The sequence below is a fragment of the Typopeltis vanoorti genome, chromosome 11 (genome assembly GCF_054136105.1).
Source record: "Typopeltis vanoorti isolate ZY-2024b chromosome 11, IOZ_Tvanoo_1.0, whole genome shotgun sequence".
NCBI classification, from domain to species: domain Eukaryota; kingdom Metazoa; phylum Arthropoda; class Arachnida; order Uropygi; family Thelyphonidae; genus Typopeltis; species Typopeltis vanoorti.
In genome coordinates this window covers 119,564,023-119,587,094 of record NC_143559.1, presented here as the reverse complement: position 1 = coordinate 119,587,094, position 23,072 = coordinate 119,564,023, and the positions used below count along the sequence as shown (strand labels likewise).

Below are 23,072 nucleotides of genomic sequence, written 5' to 3'. Positions count from 1 at the left end.
AATAGACAACAGAATCAACAAAGCTGGTATGGTAGGAAGTCAACTGAATAAATTTATATGGAATAAGAGAGAAATTAGTCAAAACACTAAATTAGCTGTATAGATAGTATTCAAGGCAATTTTAACTTATGGATCTGAGAGCTGGGTCAGAAGTAAAACACTTGGCCAAAGACTAGAGACTGCATATCTGCAATCTCTAGTCTTTGGTCAAGTGCTTTGAGGCATGAACAGATTGTATCAATGGCAATATCATATTAAAAATGAGGATATTAGGAAAGAACTTGACATTGTCAGCATCCAGGAATGCATTAGCTGAGCTAATCTCAGGTGGTGTGGTCACTTAAACATAATGGGAGAGGAAAGATTAGCAAAAACAAGTGTTCTCTGTCAGGTTGGTAGGAAAAATACCCAGAGGAAGACCAAGATATAGGTGGATTGATACAGTAAAAAGTGCCTTAGAAGATAGAAATATAAGATCTAATAATGTTGGAGTTTTGACAGGTAACAGACAGATTTGGAGGAAAATTGTAGATAGGAAGTTAGTAATGATGTAATTTTTCATGTAGTACTATCATATCCTGTATACACCTAGAGGGTATGTATATCAGGGATTTGACGATGATGTCTTTTTTTTGTGTGTAACTTTTGCTAGTACCCATAATGTAAGTCTGATGACTTACTTACGAAATTTGTAGAGTTATAATTGTTTCTTTTATTTAACTCATAGTTATTAAAAAACGTGCTCTCAATACTGGAAGCTTACTACAATCCTGAAACACATGTCGAGTTGCAGAAAAATATGTAAATATTTGATATTCAAATTTTAACTGTTTATAAATGCAGTGAGCCATTTGCTGCAGTAACCTTTAAGCCGTGTATATTATAAACATTAAGTATTATGGAAAAAAAGCTAACAGCATTTTATAAGAATATGGCAGTCAGATATCATTGGGAATGTGTGTGTATACTATTGTGTAGCAATTAAGACTATAGTTTACAACATGCTGAACAAATGAGAAACTGCATGTGAATCAAAGACACGATAGTAGTAGTAATTCTACTCTGACTAGATGGAATTTAATTAAATATGGTGTTCAGGAATTTGTTGAAGCATTTGAATTTTGATTTTAATTAGACTATTTTTAGGAGCTAAAGCAAAACACTATACTATAACATATATCAAAATAGCTTGAAGTTTGTCATAATAATTGATGTAAATTATATAAGAATACTGTGACAAAATACACCTTTTTTTTTATTATTATTGTCATAATTGTTGCCTTCGTCATTATATAAAAGGATGGTAATTTTCTGTAAATATTTAATTTTTATTTTTTGCTATTTCAGCTTCATAGTGATGCAGTGAAGGTCTACTTTTGTATTTTGGAAGATGTTTTTCTGAATAATACACAAGATGGGTTGGTGATATTTTTGATATGTCTATGATGAACTGCATGTTTATATTATGCATAGAAAATGCAATAGGCACTTAAAATAATCCAGTTCACTTCAAAGTTTTCATTGTAATAAATAGATAAATAATGAGCATTAATTAACTATTATCGTTTTTGTTAAATATATTATTTTCTAATATTGTGAAATGATTTGTATAAATTGTTGAAAGTGAAATACCTTGCAATCATAGAATTATTTATATTTTGGTATTAAGAACATGTAACTAGTGAAAGCTAACATTCACCATTGAAAGAACTATCATTCTTCTTCTGAACTGGTCATTTAAAATTCATTCATTATGAACTTAATGTAAAAAATGACAAACCACTTGAGTGAGGTATAATAATCAGCAGTGTGTTGGTAAATTTTTAACAACCAGCTTGCTAAAAAAAAAATTTAAAAAACACATGGCAGGTTCTCTATTTGTGAGAATTATAATCCCATGATGATATAAACAAATGCCATTATTAGCAAACATCCACTTAATTTTGCCTTCATTGCTTCTTCTGAGGGTAGTGAACTTATTAGGTTCAAAACATAGAAATGCAAAATCTTTTCATTTCTAGAATTGAGTGGATGTTTCTTGGCAGAATAATATTTCTGTAAAAATTTTAGTGGAGATAATCCCCTACACAGACTGTCTGAAGTAAGCATACCATGGCTGGATTTTCCATGTCACAATGTACAAGGTTATCGCTCAAGTACTGGTAGCCATTGTGGACTGAAGTGTGTGCTGTGTTACAGTTTATAATCATTGGTGGTCTAATAACCAGCTCACAAAATTCTTCAGAATCTAACAATCAGCTTGTGTGAACCAACTCTAACATTCCACTGATTTTGCTGATTACACAGTCTACTCTCACCATCAGAAACACTGCTATACCAAATTCACTCAGTAACAGACTCTTGAAATTTTCCAACCTTAATCTCATAACATTGTTGCTATATTATACAATATTCACTATAACAAACTAATTTTTTTAATCCTTATAAAGTTTGCTATGATGAGAATTGAATGGATTTCATCATTGCCACTAAATCTTTAGAGTATAAAATTACAAAATACATTGTGAGGCAAACTGTAGATCTAAAATTGTCAACTTGTTAATATAAACAGTGTATAAATTTGGACACTCCAAAAGCAGAAAGCTAGAATTCATTATTCAGTTTTAATGTTATTTATAATTAATTTTAGTAGCATATTTTCTGCAGTGAATTCGCTTTATCAGTGTTGATAAACTGGAACTTTTTACTAGTTATTTGCTAGTTTATTATTATAATTATTATGCTCGTTTCTACACAGAGTCTAAGAACTCATCAAAGGAGGACCCTTTTCATGTTACTCGTTGCCTGCATAACTATAATATTCCCTGCTTGAGCACATTTACTGAAGATGTCATTGAACAGCAACCCATTCTATGCCAATTGAAAAAAACCTGTACCATGTGTTTCCTAGCCACACCCTTACTTAAATTCCACTGAGTTCTTCCTTTGCCTGACATGAATTGCAAAATTTTGTCTGTCATGTCCTTTCATCTGTCTATTTCTTAAATGTTGAAGACCACATTTCTTCAGTCTGTTGTCATGCATGATTTCATAGTTAATTTCTTTGGATCTTTATCATTTCTGACTATCTCTCTCTCTCTCTCTCTCTCGTTAGAACTCAGGTTACCATATCTGACACAGTAGTCCAGATTTTTGTCTGATAAAGCCTTGCAAAGTGGAGAAAACTTATTTATAAATACAAGTCAGTTGTGTTCGTCATTGATTTCATCTAATGTGATGACTTTAATCATCTTATTAATGTGATCCTTAAACTTCATCCCACCATAGCTTTATTGATTATTTGCAGCAAATTTCAAGTAATATAATACTCCACCTGCAATGTTCTCAGACCAAAATGCATAACCTTACACTTAGCAATATTGAATTGACACTCATTACCATTTGCTCATAGAGCCAGTCTCTTCAAATCAGCCTGTAGAGATCTGAATCATCTGTATCCCCCTATCTATCCTCCAACTTTTCACCATCAAAATTCCTGATATCTATCTTCAACAGGGGGGGGTACAAAATACTGTTTGCATTCCCCATAAAAAATATTTAAAAAAAAAAAGAAGAAGAAGATAGATAGATAGTATTACGTGATAAAGTTTGCATTCTTACTAGCTTCCTATTACAAATTTTCTTTCAACTTAATATGTTGTCTGGTCTCCAGTATGGATTATCTAACATTTTAATCTTCTAAGTCACTTTTAACTGCATCACTCCACCTAGATCTTGGTCATCTGCCTCTTTTTCTTGCTGTCCTGTGATAGTACTATATGAAAAGTTTACATTATTTAAAAACTGCCTGTCAACCATTCTCCTCCAAAGTAGTTTACTTGTCAGAATTCCAATGTTATCAGATCCTATATTTTAATCTTGTAAGGCACTTCTTACTGCATAAATCCACCTAGATCATTGTCTTTCCTGGCATCAAATACTTGTTTTGCTAACCTGTCCTTTCTGATTCTGTTTGAGTCACCAGACCACCTTAGATCAGCTCTGCTCACACATTGTTGAGTGCAAATGGTGTCAATTTCCTTCCTTCATTTGTAATATGATTCTAATATTGATACCATGTGTTCACTCTTAAGTGTTTTTAGAACTGCCATATGTTTGGCCTCCTATATAACATCGTGACAATCCTTACAACCCCCTATTTGGTGTAAAACCAGCTTTTCTTCTCATCTCATCTTCCTTATACCCTCTTTTACCTTGCGGTGTCGAGGGTCCATTGATCATCGGACCTCACTCCGTTTACAGGATAAGGAGGTCAGCCTTATGCCCTCTTATGGCCTGTAGTGTTGAGTTCTCAAGGCCAGTTTGCCTACTTTGCGGGATGAAAAACCCCAGAATAAACTGGGGAAAAAACCCTGCTGTCCACGCCCAAGACTGGCTAACTTGGCTATGGCTGAGGAAGATCCTTCAGCTCCTCACGTCACCGATGGGAATCAAACCTAGGACACTCCTTCCCCAGGCATATGGTTGCGAAGCGCATAGCCACTAGGCTAACCGTGCGGACTTTTCTTCTCATCTCTCTTCCACAATTTTTTTAGACTCTTTTCAGGCATGCGCACAAAACTTTTTGGAACACACAGTAGGGAAATTCCTCTAATTCTCTTTTTTTTGGGGTGGGGGTGTACTATGAGTTACACTCCAGTTATCTGTAATTTGACCTTTTGACTTGTTTGTAATGTAGCCACTACCACCACCATAAAACTTTTACCTCCATATTTGAGAATTTCTAGTAGGAATGTATGTTCCCAATGTCTTTCCATATCTCATGTTTTGATTTTTTTTTTTCTGTCTCTAATATTGTTGTATATACTATTGATTGTATTCCTGTTTTATATTTACAAGTGTTCTATCATTCTTATGTAACAGTTTTTCAGAGAGAATTACTTCAGATATTCATAATCCCACCAATATCATATGACATTGGATATCTAATCATGCCAAAGTGCATGACTTTACATTTACTGACATCCATTTTCCCATTCTCACAATTCCAGCCTGTTCAAATCACTTTGCAAGTACTGCGTATCATCAGCATTCCTCATTTCTCTACCTATCTTTGCATCATCAGCAAATAGCTGTATGTTGTCTGTCAAATCCTTCCCAGTATCATTAATGTATAGATATCGGGAAGGATTTGACAGACAACATACAGCTATTTGCTGATGATGCAAAGATAGGTAGAGAAATGAGGAATGTTGATATGCAGTATTCAAAGTGATTTGAACAGGCTGGAATTGTGAGAATGGGAAAATGGATGTCAGTAAATGTAAAGTCATGCATTATGGCATGATTAGATATCCAATGTCATATTATATTGGTGGGATTATGCTAAAAGAAACTGATCAGGCTAGGGATCTTGGAGTTTTAGTAGACAGGAAGTTGAAGTTCAAGGATCATATGGCAAAAATTGCAAATAACTCAGAGGATAATTGTAATGCCGAAACGAACCTTGATATGTAAAGATGAGGAAGTCATTGTTCGTTTTGTCTTTTTACAAGGCCTTGAAAGGCATCACTTGGACTATTGTGTGCAGGTCTGGGCTCCTGTTTTCCATGGTGATTCTGATACAGTGGCGAAAGCAAGAGTGCAAAGGAAAATGTTAAAAATGATACCAGGATTGTGAAATACTGAGAATTTGTAGACTGCAGACACAAGCCAGGAGAAAGAGGGTTGATATGATTGAGACTTACAAACTTCTGAAAGGATCATACGGGATTTCAGTTGATAGAATTTTTCATTTTATGGAGGATGGAGAAAGGACAAGAGGGCATCCTCAGAAGCTGAGAATAAATGGTTAGTTTTTGTCTCTCATCATAGGGTATTGTGTGATTGGAATGGATTTCCATTGGATATTGTGTGTGTTTACAAGTAATGCAAATGAATTCAATAATAAATATAATAGCTGGTGGGATTATGCTAGAAGTCATATATGTAGTATGTGACCTCCCTCAATGAGTTCCTGACTGGAGGTCTCTCTTAATAATAATAATATCCACAATAAGTTAATCACCAGTTCATATATTACCTTTATTGTCTTTCCTCTCCAACTTTGCATTATCAGCAAATAACTTATTATCCTCTATACCATTCTTAGAATCATTACTGTATAACATAAACAGTGTGCCCAGTACAAAACCCTAAATTATCATACTAGTCATTCTCTTTCTCTTAGACTCAGCAACTTCACAACTGTTAGTCACCCAGTCTCTTATTCATGTTATAAACCTATTTTGCATATCAATCCCTTTCAGTTTGTATATCTCATCCAGCATATATGGGATAGAAAGAAATTTTCAATGTTTACAAATGACTATAATTCCAGCATAATCAAAAATAATGTCTTTTATCCTTCATATTTTCTAACCATAGCAAATTTATATGCCTCTGCAAATAGTTATTTTGAATCTTATCATTGAATGCATGCATGTCCATATACCGGTGTGGCAGTTTTACAGGTAAAAATAAACTATTTGAATTCTAGGAGAAAATCTTAGGCTTACTAACTTGACATCACCTGAGTTATAGATAGCATTTGAACCTGAATCCTTCCAAGTAAGTGACATGGTATAACCATCGTCATCATCAAATTTCTGACATGTACCCTCAAGGGATGTACAGAATATGATAGTACTACATGAAAAACTTACATCACCACTAATTTCGTATCTACAATTTTCCTCCAAATCAATCTGTTACCTGTCAAGACTCCAACATTATCAGATCTTATATTTCTGTCTTCTAAGGCACTTTTTACTGTATCAATCCATCTATATCTTGTCTTCCTATAGGTCTTTTTCCTGCCAACCTGGCAGAAAACACTTGTTTTGGCTAATCTTTCTTCTCCCATTCTGTTAAGTGACCATACCACTACCACCTGAGATTAGCTCTGCTAACAATGTCAACTTCTTTCCTGATATACTCATTTTTAATATAATATCACCATTGATGCTATCTGTTCATGTCCCTAATCTTTCTCAGGACTCTCATGCTTGGTTGGATTAAGTCTAGCAATCATGCTGCCATGGCAGTCATTGGATATCTTCAGTTTCAAGATACCTCCTCCACCACTTGAGCTTTATAGGGATTGTCATGTACGAAAAGAAAATCTGGGCCTGTGTACCTTATGAAGTCACACATGGGCTTAGAGGATCTGTGTTTGGTAGTACATCTGCACTCTTCTGGTATCCCTATCAAAAACTTCAAGAGGAGTGTTATTGTTAATCATTTTTCTCTCCCAAATGAGAACACTGCTTCTGCTGTAAGTGTTTATTTCTATGATGTTGGAGAGATGATACTGTACATGTCTCACTTTCTCCAGATCATATAACATCTAGAATCCATTTTTAAGTTAAAATAGGACTCAGAACAGAACTGTACTCTATTTGTCAGGGCTCCAAGTCACATGTTTGCACCACTTTTGACAAGCTCTGCTTTGTGGTTAATGGAATACAAACCACTGGCTTCTTCTCTAGTATCCACTTGAATTGAGCCTCTGTAATGCAGTCTGGTTGCAGATCTTTTCACCTGTTGCCACAGCAACCTCAAGAGAGTTGATGACATTATATGGTTCTGTTTTGTTAGAGCCAGATGTAGCCCTTGGGCAACTTTGGCTACCTCTTCATATAATGGTTTCTTTTTCCTGAAACTACATCTGTGGTGCTGAGGAAGCACTTATTAAGCCATATTAAGCCACTGTGTCACCACCTGCGACTGCTTCGCTTCAGATTGTCAAATGGCCTGCTATCCTGTAAGTACTAGAGGTGTGGATAACTCACTGAGCAAGCCCAAAAAATGGGAATGAAGTTATGTAACACAGGTTACGACCACATATTTTGTGAATATCTAATAACAGGCATTCTGGCATGCAAATTTTGAGTATCCAACAGAAATTGACCCACCACTCCTCTTTCAGATTTGAGTGATTCTATGATAATTAGGACTAGATATGTAACATTCAATAACAAGTATATATCTTGTTAATAAAATAACTATTACTATTTGGTTGTTTTCTTTTTTAAGTTATTAATGTCCCGAAGTTACATAATGCTGTAATGAAATATTAACAAATAAACCTAGGGTTACTGTATAATTAATACATCTTATAAGTTTATTTAATGCAATTTCAACATTAACAATTACTTTATTAATCACTAACATACTGAATATTTCTTATTTGCTACATTTCTGTTCTTAATAATTGTAAACTCAGTGTAACCTTATTGTTTGTGTTCATGCACCAGAGATGAAAATCCAAATTAGATAGAAATGAATTCTGATTTCTGATATTAATGTTGGGAGAGAAAAGATATCTCAGAATTTGTCACCTTCTTAAGGCATTTGAACCACTGGATATAAAAAAAAAATATTGATGCTGTCTCTAATATGTCCTGGGAGGTCGCATATTTCTGTTTTTATATTTTGAGTGAGGTCCATGGGGATCTATGTGCATACTTGCATGTAATCAACATGGAATAATGCAATCTTTATCTCATAATGCACAACAGTAGAAATTAGCATTCCCATTGTTATGCATATGTGAACACCAATAGACTTTCAGATTTTGCTTCGCTAAAACAATTGTTTGAAAATTATTGAAATTGTGCCTGTTCTTGCTACTTAGGTAAATTCTATTGTATGTATCATTTATCATATTGTCTAGACCATAGGTAAGCATTTATGGTCCCGTCTAGACATTATGATAAATTATTGTTTTGTTGTTGTTGTTGTTGTTGTAAAAAATTGAGTTCTGAAAATTATTTAATTTCATGAAGAACAAAGAGAAATTGTAGGTTTAAAAGAGAAAATGTATTGTGCATTTTTACACATTCAACAATCATCATTTTGTGATGATTAGTGAATAAGTAACTTAAATTTATTGTGTGAGTGGCTGAATTAATGGACTAAATATCATTTCTTAATCTTGTTTATATAAATAGCACCATATTTGTAGATCTAAAGCATTAACAAGTATAGTTAAGTTTTTATTATTATTATTCCCACAGTGAAGCAACAGATAAGTCTTTAACAGAAAGGAAAAGGAAGTTTGCAATCATGCAGGTAAATTTGAACTTTGATGCTGTTAAAGTTATATATTTTTTATCTGAAGGCTGTTATTTCATTGTAATTATGGCTACTATGATAATACTAATTTGCACTTACATACACATTGTTTTTCTGTGTAATCTCCACTCCTGTGGAGACTCTCAGTAGGAAACAGCAATTATTTCCATGTCATCACTACTATAGTGATGATATGAATATAATCACTGTTATAGTAACAACATTGCTCACAAACTATCTGAAGTCCTTATCTCCAGTTAGGGGATAAGAGTTTCAAGTGAACCGGCATCAAATAATATGATTGAATGTAATCTTCCAGGGGTGCTTAAGGGTCAAAGCTGTATAACTGAGAGGAGACCTCCACATAGCCTTTAAAGGAATGTGGAGAACCGACCAACGCTTCTGACCTAATGTCCAATCCTCACCTTCTCGTGGTGTACCCTGTTGGATATCTACTTTGATACTGAATGAACGAGGATGGGCTGGCAATTTGGGATTTAGCCGACCAAATTGTATTCTTATTGGCAAATTTCTTGGCAAATAAGTCAGCTTTTGCTCTTAGAGAATACAGAGACAAATGTAAGAAAGCGAAACACTGTTTAGAACTAGCTAAACAAAAGTCATGGGAGGACTTTGGCAAGAATATAGAAAATAAATATCAAGAAGGTGGCAAAATATTCTGGAGGTTGTTGAAGAAGCTCAGGAATGGAGCAAAGAGTGCTGTAAAAGGAGTTAGAGATGATAAAGGTGACATGAAAACAGGGGAAAAAGATATCCTTGAAGTTTGGAGTAATTACTTTGAAAAACTGCTAAATGAAACAAGCAGTGATGACAGCACAATGGTAAAAAACACTGACCAGGCATGCAGTCAGGAATACATATCCATACTTGGGGTAGAAAAAGCCGTAAGAGGCTTGAAATGTGGAAAGGCAGCAGGAGTAGATGATATTCGAGCAGAAATGCTGAAGTATGGTGGTATAAAAGTCGTACAGTGGCTGCACTGCATAGTTCAGAAAGCCTGGACAGAGGGACGAATTCCCGATGATTGGAGTAGAACTCTCATAGTGCCCATATATAAAAAGGGAAATAAAGCTGAATGTGAGAAATTACAGAGGGATTTCTCTACTGAGTGTTCCTGGCAAGATCTATGCAAGTATACTTGAGAAACGGTTGAGAAGAATTGTGGAAGAACAAGCTGGATTCAGGCCAAATAGAGGCTGTCAGGATCAGATCTTCACTTTACGACAAATAGTTGAGAAATCATGGGAATATAACAAAGATCTGTATTTGAGTTTTGTCGATTTGGAAAAAGCACATGACAAGGTGCCAAGAGAGAAGCTATTCAATACGCTGCAGTTATATGGTGTCGATGGGGCATTATATCAAGCAATACTTAGTCTTTATTTGAGTTGTAAGTAAGCAGTTAGAATTGAAGGAAGTACAGAAAAATGGTTTAATGTTAAATCTGGTGTGAGACAAGTATGTACATTATCCCCTCTGTTATTCATTATCTATATGGGTCATACGTGTGGACAGACTTATGTGTTCGTCGAACATGTTGTTTATTATTTTAACGGTATAATAGAACACAGAAACTAAGTAAATAATTAATTTATTCACTTGATGCTGATATTTCGCTGGTATTATAACCAGCATCTTCAGAGCACAAAAACACTGTTTGTCACAATACGCGAGACTAAAACAACATGGTGTACATTAACAAAATTGTAGCAGCAACACAAAGACTAGAGTCCTGATTTTGGTGCCCTCTATCTGAAAAAAAAAAAAAAAAAAAAAAAAAAAAAAAAAAAAAAAAACGCTATCATATATTGCTAGAGTCCTAGAAAAGTGCTAGTTTTTCCTTAATATGACTGTCTCCCAGATCTTCAGCAAGTTAATACAGCCATATTTGTTGAGATTTGGGGTGTGTTTTAGGGCTTCTGTCGCCTCTAAGAACAATCTCTCTGATTTATATGGGTTTCTGTGTAGTACTTTTGTGTTTTTCCAGTTGATCCTGTGTGCAGGGGTATCCAGAGCATGGTCTGCTAGGCCCGACTTCCCATAATGATATTTCCGGACGTATCGTTTATGTTCGCTGATGCGGATATTCACAGTTCTTCCTGTTTGACCGTAGTAGGCTTGATTGCATGAGCAGGGTACTTGGTAGACTCCTGGATGTGATAAAGGAGGAATGCTGTCCTTGGGTGAGCGGATGAGGGTGGCTAATTTGCTACATGGTCTGAATGTAGTGCGTAGTTTATGTTTAATGAGAATTCTTGAGATCTTTTCGGATGTGCCTTTAATGTAAGGGATGGTGACTGTTTTGTTGTAGTTCTCTGTGGTGGATGGTGGGAGGGGTTTCTTAGGAGTGTTTAGTATTTTGTTTATTTTTTGTGGATTGTAGCCGTTGGCCAAGAAGGTGTGGCGTAAGTGAGTCAGTTCAGCAGTAAGAGCCTTGTCATTTGAACAGATTGCTCTCGCTCTATGGGTTAGCGTTTTTAAAATGCCATATTGTTGAGAAGGATGATGGTGTGATTGTTTGTGTAAGTATCTGCCTGTATGTGTGGGTTTTCTGAAAACTGAAAATGATAAGGAACCATCTGGGAGACGTGTAATGAGTGTATCCAGGAAGGGCAGACAGTTGTTGGCTTCCGGTTCCATAGTAAAGTGGATTTTTGGGTGTTGGCTATTTAAATGTGCTAGGAATGTTTTCAATGTCTCAGGGCCATGTGGCCAAATGGCAAGCACATCATCAACATAGCGTAGCCAAAGTGTTGGTTTGAGAGTGGCTGTATTGATTGCTTGTTTTTCCAGGTGTTCTATGTAAAAGTTGGCTAGGGGGGGAGAAAGGGGGGAGCCCATGGCTGTCCCATCAATTTGTTTGTATATTTTCCCTTTCCATGTGAAATATCCTGCATGTATTGTGAATTTGAATAGTTCAAATATATCAGGGGGGAAGTGTGACTTCAAGCCAAGTGTGACCAGCGAAATATCAGCATCAAGTGAATAAATTAATTATTTACTTAGTTTCTGTGTTCTATTATACCGTTAAAATAATAAACAACATGTTCGACGAACACATAAGTCTGTCCACACGTTTAAGGATTCTTCACGGAGACGATATCGTACGCAAGACACGACGATATGGTAAGTGGAAGTTGAAATTGGCGCTGCAACTAAACAGGTTAGCCTTCTTAAAGAGGTGCCGAGACACCAAATTAATACCGAACTGTTTTAAAATCAAAAACAAGTTCCACTCGGCCAAAGCCCAACGCATCTATAAACGAGCGAGTGTAGCGCTTTTACGCGAACAAATTAACACCACTCGCCGGGAATTAGCACAAGCAAATACAACCATCAGCGCATTACGAGAATCACTGCATAATATTCTAAATACGGAACTTTGGCAGATCTTAGAGAACATCACCGACGCAACGGCAAAAAAAGAATTCGACAGAGTCAAAAACCGGCACCAAAAGAAGTTCGAAAATCTACAACAACGGAACACCATACAACGACCGCAATTACAACAAGACCTCGTCGTTGTGAATCTATCGTCACTCACCTTAAGCAAAGAAGCCACAACTGCTTTAAGTCGAGGGCACAACTTTGCCATAACTCCCAAGCAAGTTCCAAAAGCTGAAATAATGGCGTCCATCGAACGAGGAATTTACGACCTGCCTCCAACAATAGCTAACAACATACGTTTAGATGTGGCCAACATCCTAATCAAGTCCAAGCCTCCAAAAAGTAATATCCCACATAAGGAATTCATGGCTATAAAAGAGCTACACAACAACAGCCAGATTACCATAACAAAAGCAGACAAAGGAAATGCAACCTATTCAAATTCACAATACATGCAGGATATTTCACATGGAAAGGGAAAATATACAAACAAATTGATGGGACAGCCATGGGCTCCCCCCTTTCTCCCCCCCTAGCCAACTTTTACATAGAACACCTGGAAAAACAAGCAATCAATACAGCCACTCTCAAACCAACACTTTGGCTACGCTATGTTGATGATGTGCTTGCCATTTGGCCACATGGCCCTGAGACATTGAAAACATTCCTAGCACATTTAAATAGCCAACACCCAAAAATCCACTTTACTATGGAACCGGAAGCCAACAACTGTCTGCCCTTCCTGGATACACTCATTACACGTCTCCCAGATGGTTCCTTATCATTTTCAGTTTTCAGAAAACCCACACATACAGGCAGATACTTACACAAACAATCACACCATCATCCTTCTCAACAATATGGCATTTTAAAAACGCTAACCCATAGAGCGAGAGCAATCTGTTCAAATGACAAGGCTCTTACTGCTGAACTGACTCACTTACGCCACACCTTCTTGGCCAACGGCTACAATCCACAAAAAATAAACAAAATACTAAACACTCCTAAGAAACCCCTCCCACCATCCACCACAGAGAACTACAACAAAACAGTCACCATCCCTTACATTAAAGGCACATCCGAAAAGATCTCAAGAATTCTCATTAAACATAAACTACGCACTACATTCAGACCATGTAGCAAATTAGCCACCCTCATCCGCTCACCCAAGGACAGCATTCCTCCTTTATCACATCCAGGAGTCTACCAAGTACCCTGCTCATGCAATCAAGCCTACTACGGTCAAACAGGAAGAACTGTGAATATCCGCATCAGCGAACATAAACGATACGTCCGGAAATATCATTATGGGAAGTCGGGCCTAGCAGACCATGCTCTGGATACCCCTGCACACAGGATCAACTGGAAAAACACAAAAGTACTACACAGAAACCCATATAAATCAGAGAGATTGTTCTTAGAGGCGACAGAAGCCCTAAAACACACCCCAAATCTCAACAAATATGGCTGTATTAACTTGCTGAAGATCTGGGAGACAGTCATATTAAGGAAAAACTAGCACTTTTCTAGGACTCTAGCAATATATGATAGCGTTTTTTTTTTTTTTTTTTTTTTTTTTTTTTTTTTTTTTTCTTCAGATAGAGGGCACCAAAATCAGGACTCTAGTCTTTGTGTTGCTGCTACAATTTTGTTGATGTACACCATGTTGTTTTAGTCTCGCGTATTGTGACAAACAGTGTTTTTGTGCTCTGAAGATGCTGGTTATAATACCAGCGAAATATCAGCATCAAGTGAATAAATTAATTATTTACTTAGTTTCTGTGTTCTATTATACCGTTAAAATAATAAACAACAATATATGGGTCATAGTTGTGAAGGAAAGTCGTATTAAACATATTAAAATTGGAGATGTTAATGTCAGCTCTTTGCTTTATGCGGATGATGTTATACTTCTAAATAAATCCACTACAAGTCTGCAAGATTCTCTGACTAAATTGAATAACTGTTGTAATAGATATGGTATGAAGGTCAGCAATAAAAAGACAAAGACAATGAAAATAGGCAGAATCATTGAAAATGTCAACTGTGTTGTGAATGGAGAACCTGTGGAACAAGTAAAACATTTCAACTACTTAGGCACGATTTTTATTGAAGATGGTAAATTAAATATAGAAATAGACAGCAGAATCAGCAAAGCTGGTATGGTGGGAAGTCAATTGAATAAATTCATATGGAATAAGAGAGAAATTAGTCGGAACACTAAATTAGCTGTATACAAGACGGTGTTCAAACCAGTTTTAACTTATGGATCTGAGAGCTGGGTCAGAAGTAAAACACTTGACCAAAGACTAGAGACTGCAGATATGAGAGTCCTGAGAAAGATTAGAGGCGTGAATAGATGGCATCAATGGCAATATCATATTAAAAATGAGGATATTAGGAAAGAACTTGGCATTGTCAGCATCCAGGAGTGCGTTAGCAGAACTAATCTCAGGTGGTATGGTCACTTAAATAGAATGGGAGAGGAAAGATTAGCAAAACAAGTGTTCTTTTCCAGGTTGGCAGGAAAACGACCCAGAGGAAGACCAAGATATAGGTGAATTGATACAGTACAAAGTGCCTTAGACGATAGAAATATAAGATCTGATAATGTTGGAGTCTTGACAAGTAACAGACTGATTTGGAGGAAAATTGTAGATAGGAAGTTAGTAATGATGTAATTTTTTCATGTAGTACTATCATATCCTGTACACCCCTTGAGGGTACATGGCAGGAATTTGATGATGTAATCTTCCAAGCATGGTTTATATTGTCTGCTTATTTACTTACAAGAATGCATTTTATATATGCATAAAATGAATTACACTTCTGTTTGTTATGCAGCTATTTTGTTTTGAATGTCATGGGCACATGAAATGTACAAATATGTACAAATATAGCCCACTCTTCTGTGTTGCAACATATATTATGTATACCAACATTAGATCATTAATATTTTTTCAAAAAAAAAAAGTATTTATGACAAGTTATATTCGCTTTGTACCGTACTTTTAGAATAGCCCTCATACTAGAGTTTAACACCTTGACTGGCATAATGTTAAGAGATGTTTGCAAAATGGATCCTTTAAAAAACGCTTATTTATATTGGAAATTAATCATGGTGTGTTGTACCTTTACTTCTGTTCCAGTCAGTTATGAGCTGTTCTGTAATACACACACACTTTGTATATATTGTATATTACTCAGCAATGTTGATGTGGCACTATTGTTCTAGTTTTGATGACACTTTGGTGGTAGGAATGGTAGTCAGTGTGTCAAGTATAACTTTTTTGAGAATTATTTTATAGTATTTTCTTGTATCTTTTGTATTTTCATGTTGTTTTGAATCATTTTGAAAAAAATTGCAGATATTATTATTATTATTATTTCGTGACACCTCCAAGGAGTCCAAAGACTCATCGAGGGAGGGTACCCACTCCACAGCTCTTCATCTCCATCATCTACACCACCACCACTAATATTTTTTGTCTGTAAATTCCATGTGTCCTGAAGGCTGATATCTTTTATGTTAGGTCAAAAAAAAAATCATAACAGGGATTTACTTGTTTCATCACCTAGTGTGAGGCCTGAATTGGCATGAAAAAGTTCCATATTTGGTCTCTGTGTTAATCCAGACTTTGTTAAAAAAAAAAAATTAAAAATCCTCTTTCACATCATTAATATATGCATCCTCTGTTGTTTATACACTCTCCATTGTACCAAGCATCAAGGTTTGATCTTTCTTTTGTTATCCATTCTGCAGATATTTTCTGCATTAGATTTTCTTTGTAGTTTACTTTACTATGCAGCTTTTGCACCATCCAATTTATAGAATATTCCTACAACATGTTCTTTCAATAGCTAATATTTGTCTTACAGAGTCTTTGACCATTACCTATGTCTCGCAACCATAGAGAGTACTTGTGATTTACTTTTTCATATAGTGTTCATTGCCTGTAGGTTTACTTTTGCTTTGGTTATCTGAGATCTTATCTCTTTTTTACAGTCTAAATCATGCATCATGTTGTTCACTAGGTATGTGAAGTTCCTAACTTCTTCCTGCTCTTGTCCTTGACCTTTATTTGGTTTTTATCCTTATCTCTCCAAATGTTTTTTCAATGTTCAACTCAACCCTCTCTTTCATTCTTCATTTAACTTCAGCACTGTTCTTTCTAGTTCCTTTTCATCTTCTTTAGTAATAACTGTCATCTGCAAATCACAAATTATTTATTTTTGTACCATTAATTGAAATTCTCCTTATATTATCCTTTATGACATTCATTGTTCTTAAAGCATGATAAGGATGCTTGGGGATATTGAGTCTCTTTTTGTCTCATGGCTCTTATTGTCTAGAACTATCTTCCTATTTCTCCACAGCAGTCTCTTCATTGTCATTGATGTTCTTCAATAGACATATCTGTTTCTGTCCACTCCATTAGATTTGAGTGCAGCCCATGCCCTTTCTGATCTATATTGACAAATGCTTTCTGAAAGTCAACAAAGCAGATATAAACATTTTTATTTTTACATAGAGCTATCTCCACAATTAATCTTAACATTAATAACTGGTGCACAGTATTTCAGTCTCTTGTAAATCCTACATGCTCATATTCCAGCATTTGTTTCCTTATTCTTTCTGTTAATATCATCATAAATAATTTTCCCAAAAGACTCATTAGAACAATTGTTCTGTAGTTTTTCAGTCCATTTTGCTTCCTTTTTTTTTTCTTTTTTTTTTTTGTGCATCAGTATTAGGTTTGTCCATTCTTTTGATGCTTTGCCTTCGTCCTATACCATATTACACAACTGGTATGATTCGTCTATGATCACGTCACTACCATATTTCAGCATCTCTCCATCTCATCATTCCTAGGAATTTTATGTTTATTATCAGATATTTTACTGCCTTTACAATCTCATTCCCTCAATATATCTGTTTCTCCCTCTGTGCTTGGTGATGTTATTTCCCTCAATTCATCTAGTCTCAGTTATATAAGCCTGTGTCTTATATAACTCTGAGCAATATCTTGCCCATCTCTCCCGTATTTCTTTTGTATTCGTCAATATTTCACCATTTTTATTTTTTATGGTTTTCTGCTTTGGGCTCTATTTCTTGTTGACATTTCTGATCATCTTGTATACTTCTCTTTTTTCTGTATTCGCCATAGTGATTATTGATATCCTTGTACTGTTCTTCTAGCCATTTTGATTTGTCTCTACTAACATCTTCTTCACTGCATTTTGCTCTGTACTGTTCTTCCATTTCCACAGAGATCTCTCTCTCTCTTAATTTTCAGTGCTTCTTTTTCTTGAATCATCTTTAATGTCTCTTGTGAGATTCATCTCTTCTTTGGTTTCTCTGTCTCTGGGACTATTTGTTTCATTGCTCTTTTGATGGCAGACACCACTGTGTTCTATCCATAATGGATTTCAGTCCTTCCTCGAGTATACTTCCCTGTGATTTCCTCTTGTCCTATATCTCTCTAACTCTGAAATTCTGCCTTCACCCTTCACTTCAGTTTCAACTTGATATTGGCAATCACTAAGTTATGATCTGATTTTATATCATCTCTCCATCTCATCATTCCTAGGGATTTTATGCTTATTATCAGATATTTTACTGCCTTTACAATCTCATTCCCTCAATATATCTGTTTCTCCCTCTGTGCTTGGTGATGTTATTTCCCTCAATTTATCTGTTGTTTATAAGCATTCAAACAAGTGATGTGGCCCATCTTTTTCTTATGAATATCATGTCTAGCATGTTTTTTGTTCTTCTATCAGGTGATTGCTGTGTCCACTTCCTGCAGTCCTTTTGTAGGAATTTTGTGTTGCAAATTACCATGTCATGTTTGAAGCACATTCAAGCTTTCTTTCTCCTTTTTTTTCATTGCTCTTTCTATATTCATATTTGCCCATTATTCTTTCCCATCCTTCATTGTGTGTTCCAATTTTTGCATTCCATCTCCTCCAATGATTAATACATCTTTCTTTGGTACTGATGTCAAGATTGTTTCCAAGTTGCTATAGAATAAACCTGGACCACCATGGTCTTGTTACAAATCTTGCTATTATTATTCTTTTATTTAATGTTATTTTCATTACATTTACTATTGCCAGACCAGATGATTCTTCCACCTCTCATCAAAGTAAGTCTAGCTTTCCAGAAGCCCATAAAGTATAGACATCCACATTCCTACTGATAGCATGTCTCTTGCTGGTTTTTATACTTCTTTCAGTAGCTGATTTGTCAATCCAATCCAAATCACTCAGTTAGGTACATGGATCTTGTTTATCTGGGTGACGTCCAAGCTGGCATGCTGTACTTTTCCTCTGCATTTCCATATCACATCAGATTTCATTTTCATGTTTCATTTTTGCAATTAGCACATCAATACTCATCTAACCAACCTTAATGGTTCTTCAGCTGCCCCTAACACAGGGAACAGATACTGCTGTTGCATGTTTTATTTCCCTCTCCACTCATATCTGAGAGGCATTCCCCTATCTGCCACCTGGGAACATGCCCTTCTTCCGATGGTCCATATGGATGCTGAACAAATAAGGACAGGCTGGCAAATTGAGCATGAAAATGTATTTTGTTTTGGCTTAACCTCCCCCCCCCCAAAAAAAAAAATTACATCATGATGAAACATTATTTTGGCTGGGACATTGGATAACCAAGACTGATTCTATGTTTAAAGTATTAGTGGAAAAGCAATAGAAGAATTAGAAAAGTACTGTCTTGATCTAATTGGTGTTACTAACACAAATAAGACTGAATAGATAACTATAAAAAATTATATTCAAGCAATGTCAATTAAAATTATGTGGGCAAATTTCAAAATAGGGAATTGGACAATAAGATTTATTTGGGTCTGGGGTCCCAGAAGAAGATTCGCTAAGGAAGAAGTAGAAGTTTTCAAATCATTGTAGAAGGCATTCAACAAAGAAAATGGAAAGCTGGTTCTTATAGGAGATTTAAACAAGAGTGGGAAATTAATACCTAGCATACAGGAATGTTTGGCAAAAATTCAGTGAAAAGAGTAAAGCTAATAATAATGGGAAGTACCTGTTGGATTAGGCATTACTTTCACCATGTTCCAACATAAAAAACTACATAAATTCTTGTTGGCAGTGATAATGTCTTTGCACTAGTTCAGGATATGAATATATACAGAGAATTTGAAATGAGAAGTGATTGTCATTCAGTTTTGAGCAGGATAAAATGGATATTATATTGAAAAGAATAGATAAGAAAGTTTTAATAGAATCAAATTCAAGCATCTTTTAGAAGTGAATTGTATAATCAAATATACAAATTTTATTCCAGAAAAAAATTAAAGCATTTGAAAACAGTAATCATACCATGGAGACTTGGTGGAAAAATCACAAGGAAACTGAGTGTGTGTGGGGGGGGGGGGGGGAGATTCTCTGCAAAAATAGAAAAATTAGAAAATCTTGGTAGACCAAGAGGTTTAATCCAGGAAAAGGAAGAAATCAAATTGAAATATAGAAAATTCCTGGCATATGAATTGGCATTTACTTTGAGAAATACAGAGAAAAATGTAAGAAAACTAGGCTGTGTGTAAAAGTAGTGAAAGAAGAATCGTGGGAATACTTTTGTAAGTACATTGAAGATAAATGTTATGAAGATTATTAATATTATGTGACGCCTCGAGGGAGTCCAAAGACTCATCGAGGAGGAGCCAACAGCATCGAACGATTTATCCCTTCCTACTACTAACCATGCTCAAACTTGCTTAACTTTTTTTGTGAGCCATTAGTAGGAGGATCCACCAATCGACCAACCTTTGCAGGCAGTGAAATGTTCTGGAGGGGGTTATTGAAGAAGGGAAAAAAAAAGCCTCCAGGATATTCCAAGACAAAGATATTCTTGATGTTTGGAGTAATTACTTTGAAAGATTGTTAAATGGGATTCACAGCGGTGTGGTGGAAAATATTTTAGAGGAAAATAGCTAAAATGTGGAAAGGCAGCTGAAGTAGGTGATAATTAACCAAAAATGTTCAAATACTCAAGTTTAAAAGTTTTAAGGCTTGAATGGACAGAAGTAAAGCTCTTGTATACTCATGTGTAAGAAGGGAAATAAAGCTGAATGTGAGAATTATAGAGCAATATCCCTTGCTAATGTTCCAAGTAAGATTTACATAAGTATATTTGAGAGGAGACTGAAAAATTCTCAAGAAATGAGCAAATAATCAGATCTATATTTAAGTTTAAACTTATGAGGTGCCAAGAGAAAATCTGTCCAAAACACTGGTTTAAACTGGTGTTTTGTGTGTGTCACAAAACACTGGTTTAAACTGGTGTTTTGTGTGTGTCACAAAACACCAGTTTTGTATGTGTCATCTGTTATGAGTCACATTAAGAAGGAAAGTGACATTAATCCTATTATCATAATCAGCATATTTACTTCATTCAGATGATGCTGTATTCCTAAGTAAATTCAGTATAAGGATTCAGGATTCTAACTAAATTGAATAACTGCTGTAATAAATTTGATATGAAAAGCAGTAGTAATGAAAATTCATTACAAAAAAAATTATTATTTTTTGTATTTTCATTACACAGAAAACATTAATTGCACTCTTAATGGAGAATTATATAACAAGTAAAATATTTCAGCTGTTTACACACAATTTTTAGTGATGACAAATTTCTTATTCTGTTGTCTTTCCTAATTCAAAGCTGGTATTGTAGGGAGCCATTTGAATAAATTTATATGGAATAAGAAACAAATTAACTAACACATAAATTAGTAAGATAGTATTTAAACTAATTTAATTTATGGATCCAAGAGTTTGGTTAGAAATAAAACATTTATCAGGGTGTAGATACTACACATTTGAAAAGTCTGAGAAAAATTAGGTGAGTGAACAGATGACATCAGTGGGAGAGTCATATTTCAAGCAAGCTTGATGTCATTAGTTTTCAAGAATGTGTAAGCAGTGTTTATCTAAGTGGTATGGTTACTTAAACAGAAATTGGAGAGAAAATATTAGCAAAATGTGTCATGGTGGGGGAAACAACCCAGAGGAAGACTAAAATCTCTAGGGATCGTTACATTTAGTATACCTTAGACTAAAATGTTAGGTGAAATCTGAGAATTAACAGATTAATTTGGAAACCTGGTAATAAAGTTATCATAATTATGTATTATTACAATCTCCTATGCACCTCTTACATAACAGGAAGTTGATTGTTTTAATGGTAATGATTTTTTATATCCTCATAATACATATTCATGATTTGTTTCTTACAAGGAAAGGGCCTGCTATATTTGTCTGACTAACTGGCTTAGACTTGGCTAAATGCTTAATAAAGTTTTTTCAGTCATACAAAAGGTTTTGGAACTAAGTTCTTTCTACAAACAAGTGATCTGTGACAAAACCACTCAACTATTAAAAATTTATTTTAACATTGAATATAAGTTACTAAGTTCTAGAGGATTTTCCTTTTGGAAAAAATTTGGAGAACTAGTTCATTGTAAATATGTACACATGTGCAGTGTTTTTTTTAGGGGTGCTTAAGTGTCAAAGCTGTATAACTGAGAGGAGACCTCCACATAGCCTTTAAAGGAATGCGGAGAACTGACCAGAGCTTCTGACCTAATGTCCAATCCTCACCTTCTCGTGGTGCACCCTGTTGGGTACCTACTTTGATACTGAACGAACGAGGATGGGCTGGCAATTTGGGATTTAGCCGACCAAATTGTATTCTTATTGGTTAAACCAAAATAAAAAAAATGATGGTAACACATGACAAAATTTCATGCTGGCTGGGGCGTCACCCGGTTAAACAAGGCTCCCGTTGTTTTCACAAGGGCGAACAGCGAAAAGTCAGCTACTGGAACAAATCTGAAAACAAACCCCAACTCAACATCACCAGAGTTAAAGATCGGTACTATCAACGTAAGAAGCCTGAATGGCAAAGAAATGGAGCTAGCTGAGGAATTAGATAAGTACCAGATCGACATAATAGGGGTGACTGAAACAAAAAAGACCAAAACTGGCGAGATCTTTCTCAGCAATAAATACAAAATGTTATATTCAGGCAATGACAATCAAGGGAAAGAAGGAATAGCCATAGTATTCAACACAGAATACGAGGCTAATCTTCTCGAATGGCAGTCAGTATCAAGTAGAGTAATGTGGGCAAATGTGAGAATGGGGAACTGGACAATGAGACTTATTTGTGCCTATGGTCCAACAGAAGGTTCTACTAAGGTAGAAGTGGAGGAATTTTTTGACGCTTTAGAAAAAGCAACTGACACAATGAAAAAGGAAAAGTTGGTCCTTGTTGGGGATCTAAATAGCAGAGTAGGAAATGATTGTGAGACATACAAAAATATTTTGGGAAAATTTGGAGAAAAGAGCAAAGCTAATAATAATGGCAAATATCTGTTGGATTTCAGCTCAGGACATGGACTGGTTATTACTAACGCCATGTTCCAACATAAAAATGTGCACAAATTCACATGGAGAGAAGAGGCAAGGAATAAGAAAAGTCTCATTGAATATGTTATTGTTGATAGTAATGTTTTCTCCCTGGTGCAGGACACCAG

General features: G+C 35.4%; 1 protein-coding gene across 1 annotated transcript in view; it reads left to right on the top strand.

Moving 5' to 3' along the window:
• Mybbp1A (MYB binding protein 1a) overlaps window positions 1–23,072 on the top strand; it is a 226,321-nt gene that overhangs the window by 83,386 nt on the left and 119,863 nt on the right. The window contains exons 12-13 of the mRNA XM_090400474.1: window positions 1,348–1,418; window positions 9,021–9,075. Of these exons, the coding sequence (XP_090256600.1) occupies window positions 1,348–1,418; window positions 9,021–9,075 (126 nt within the window). The remainder of the gene's footprint in view (window positions 1–1,347; window positions 1,419–9,020; window positions 9,076–23,072) is intronic.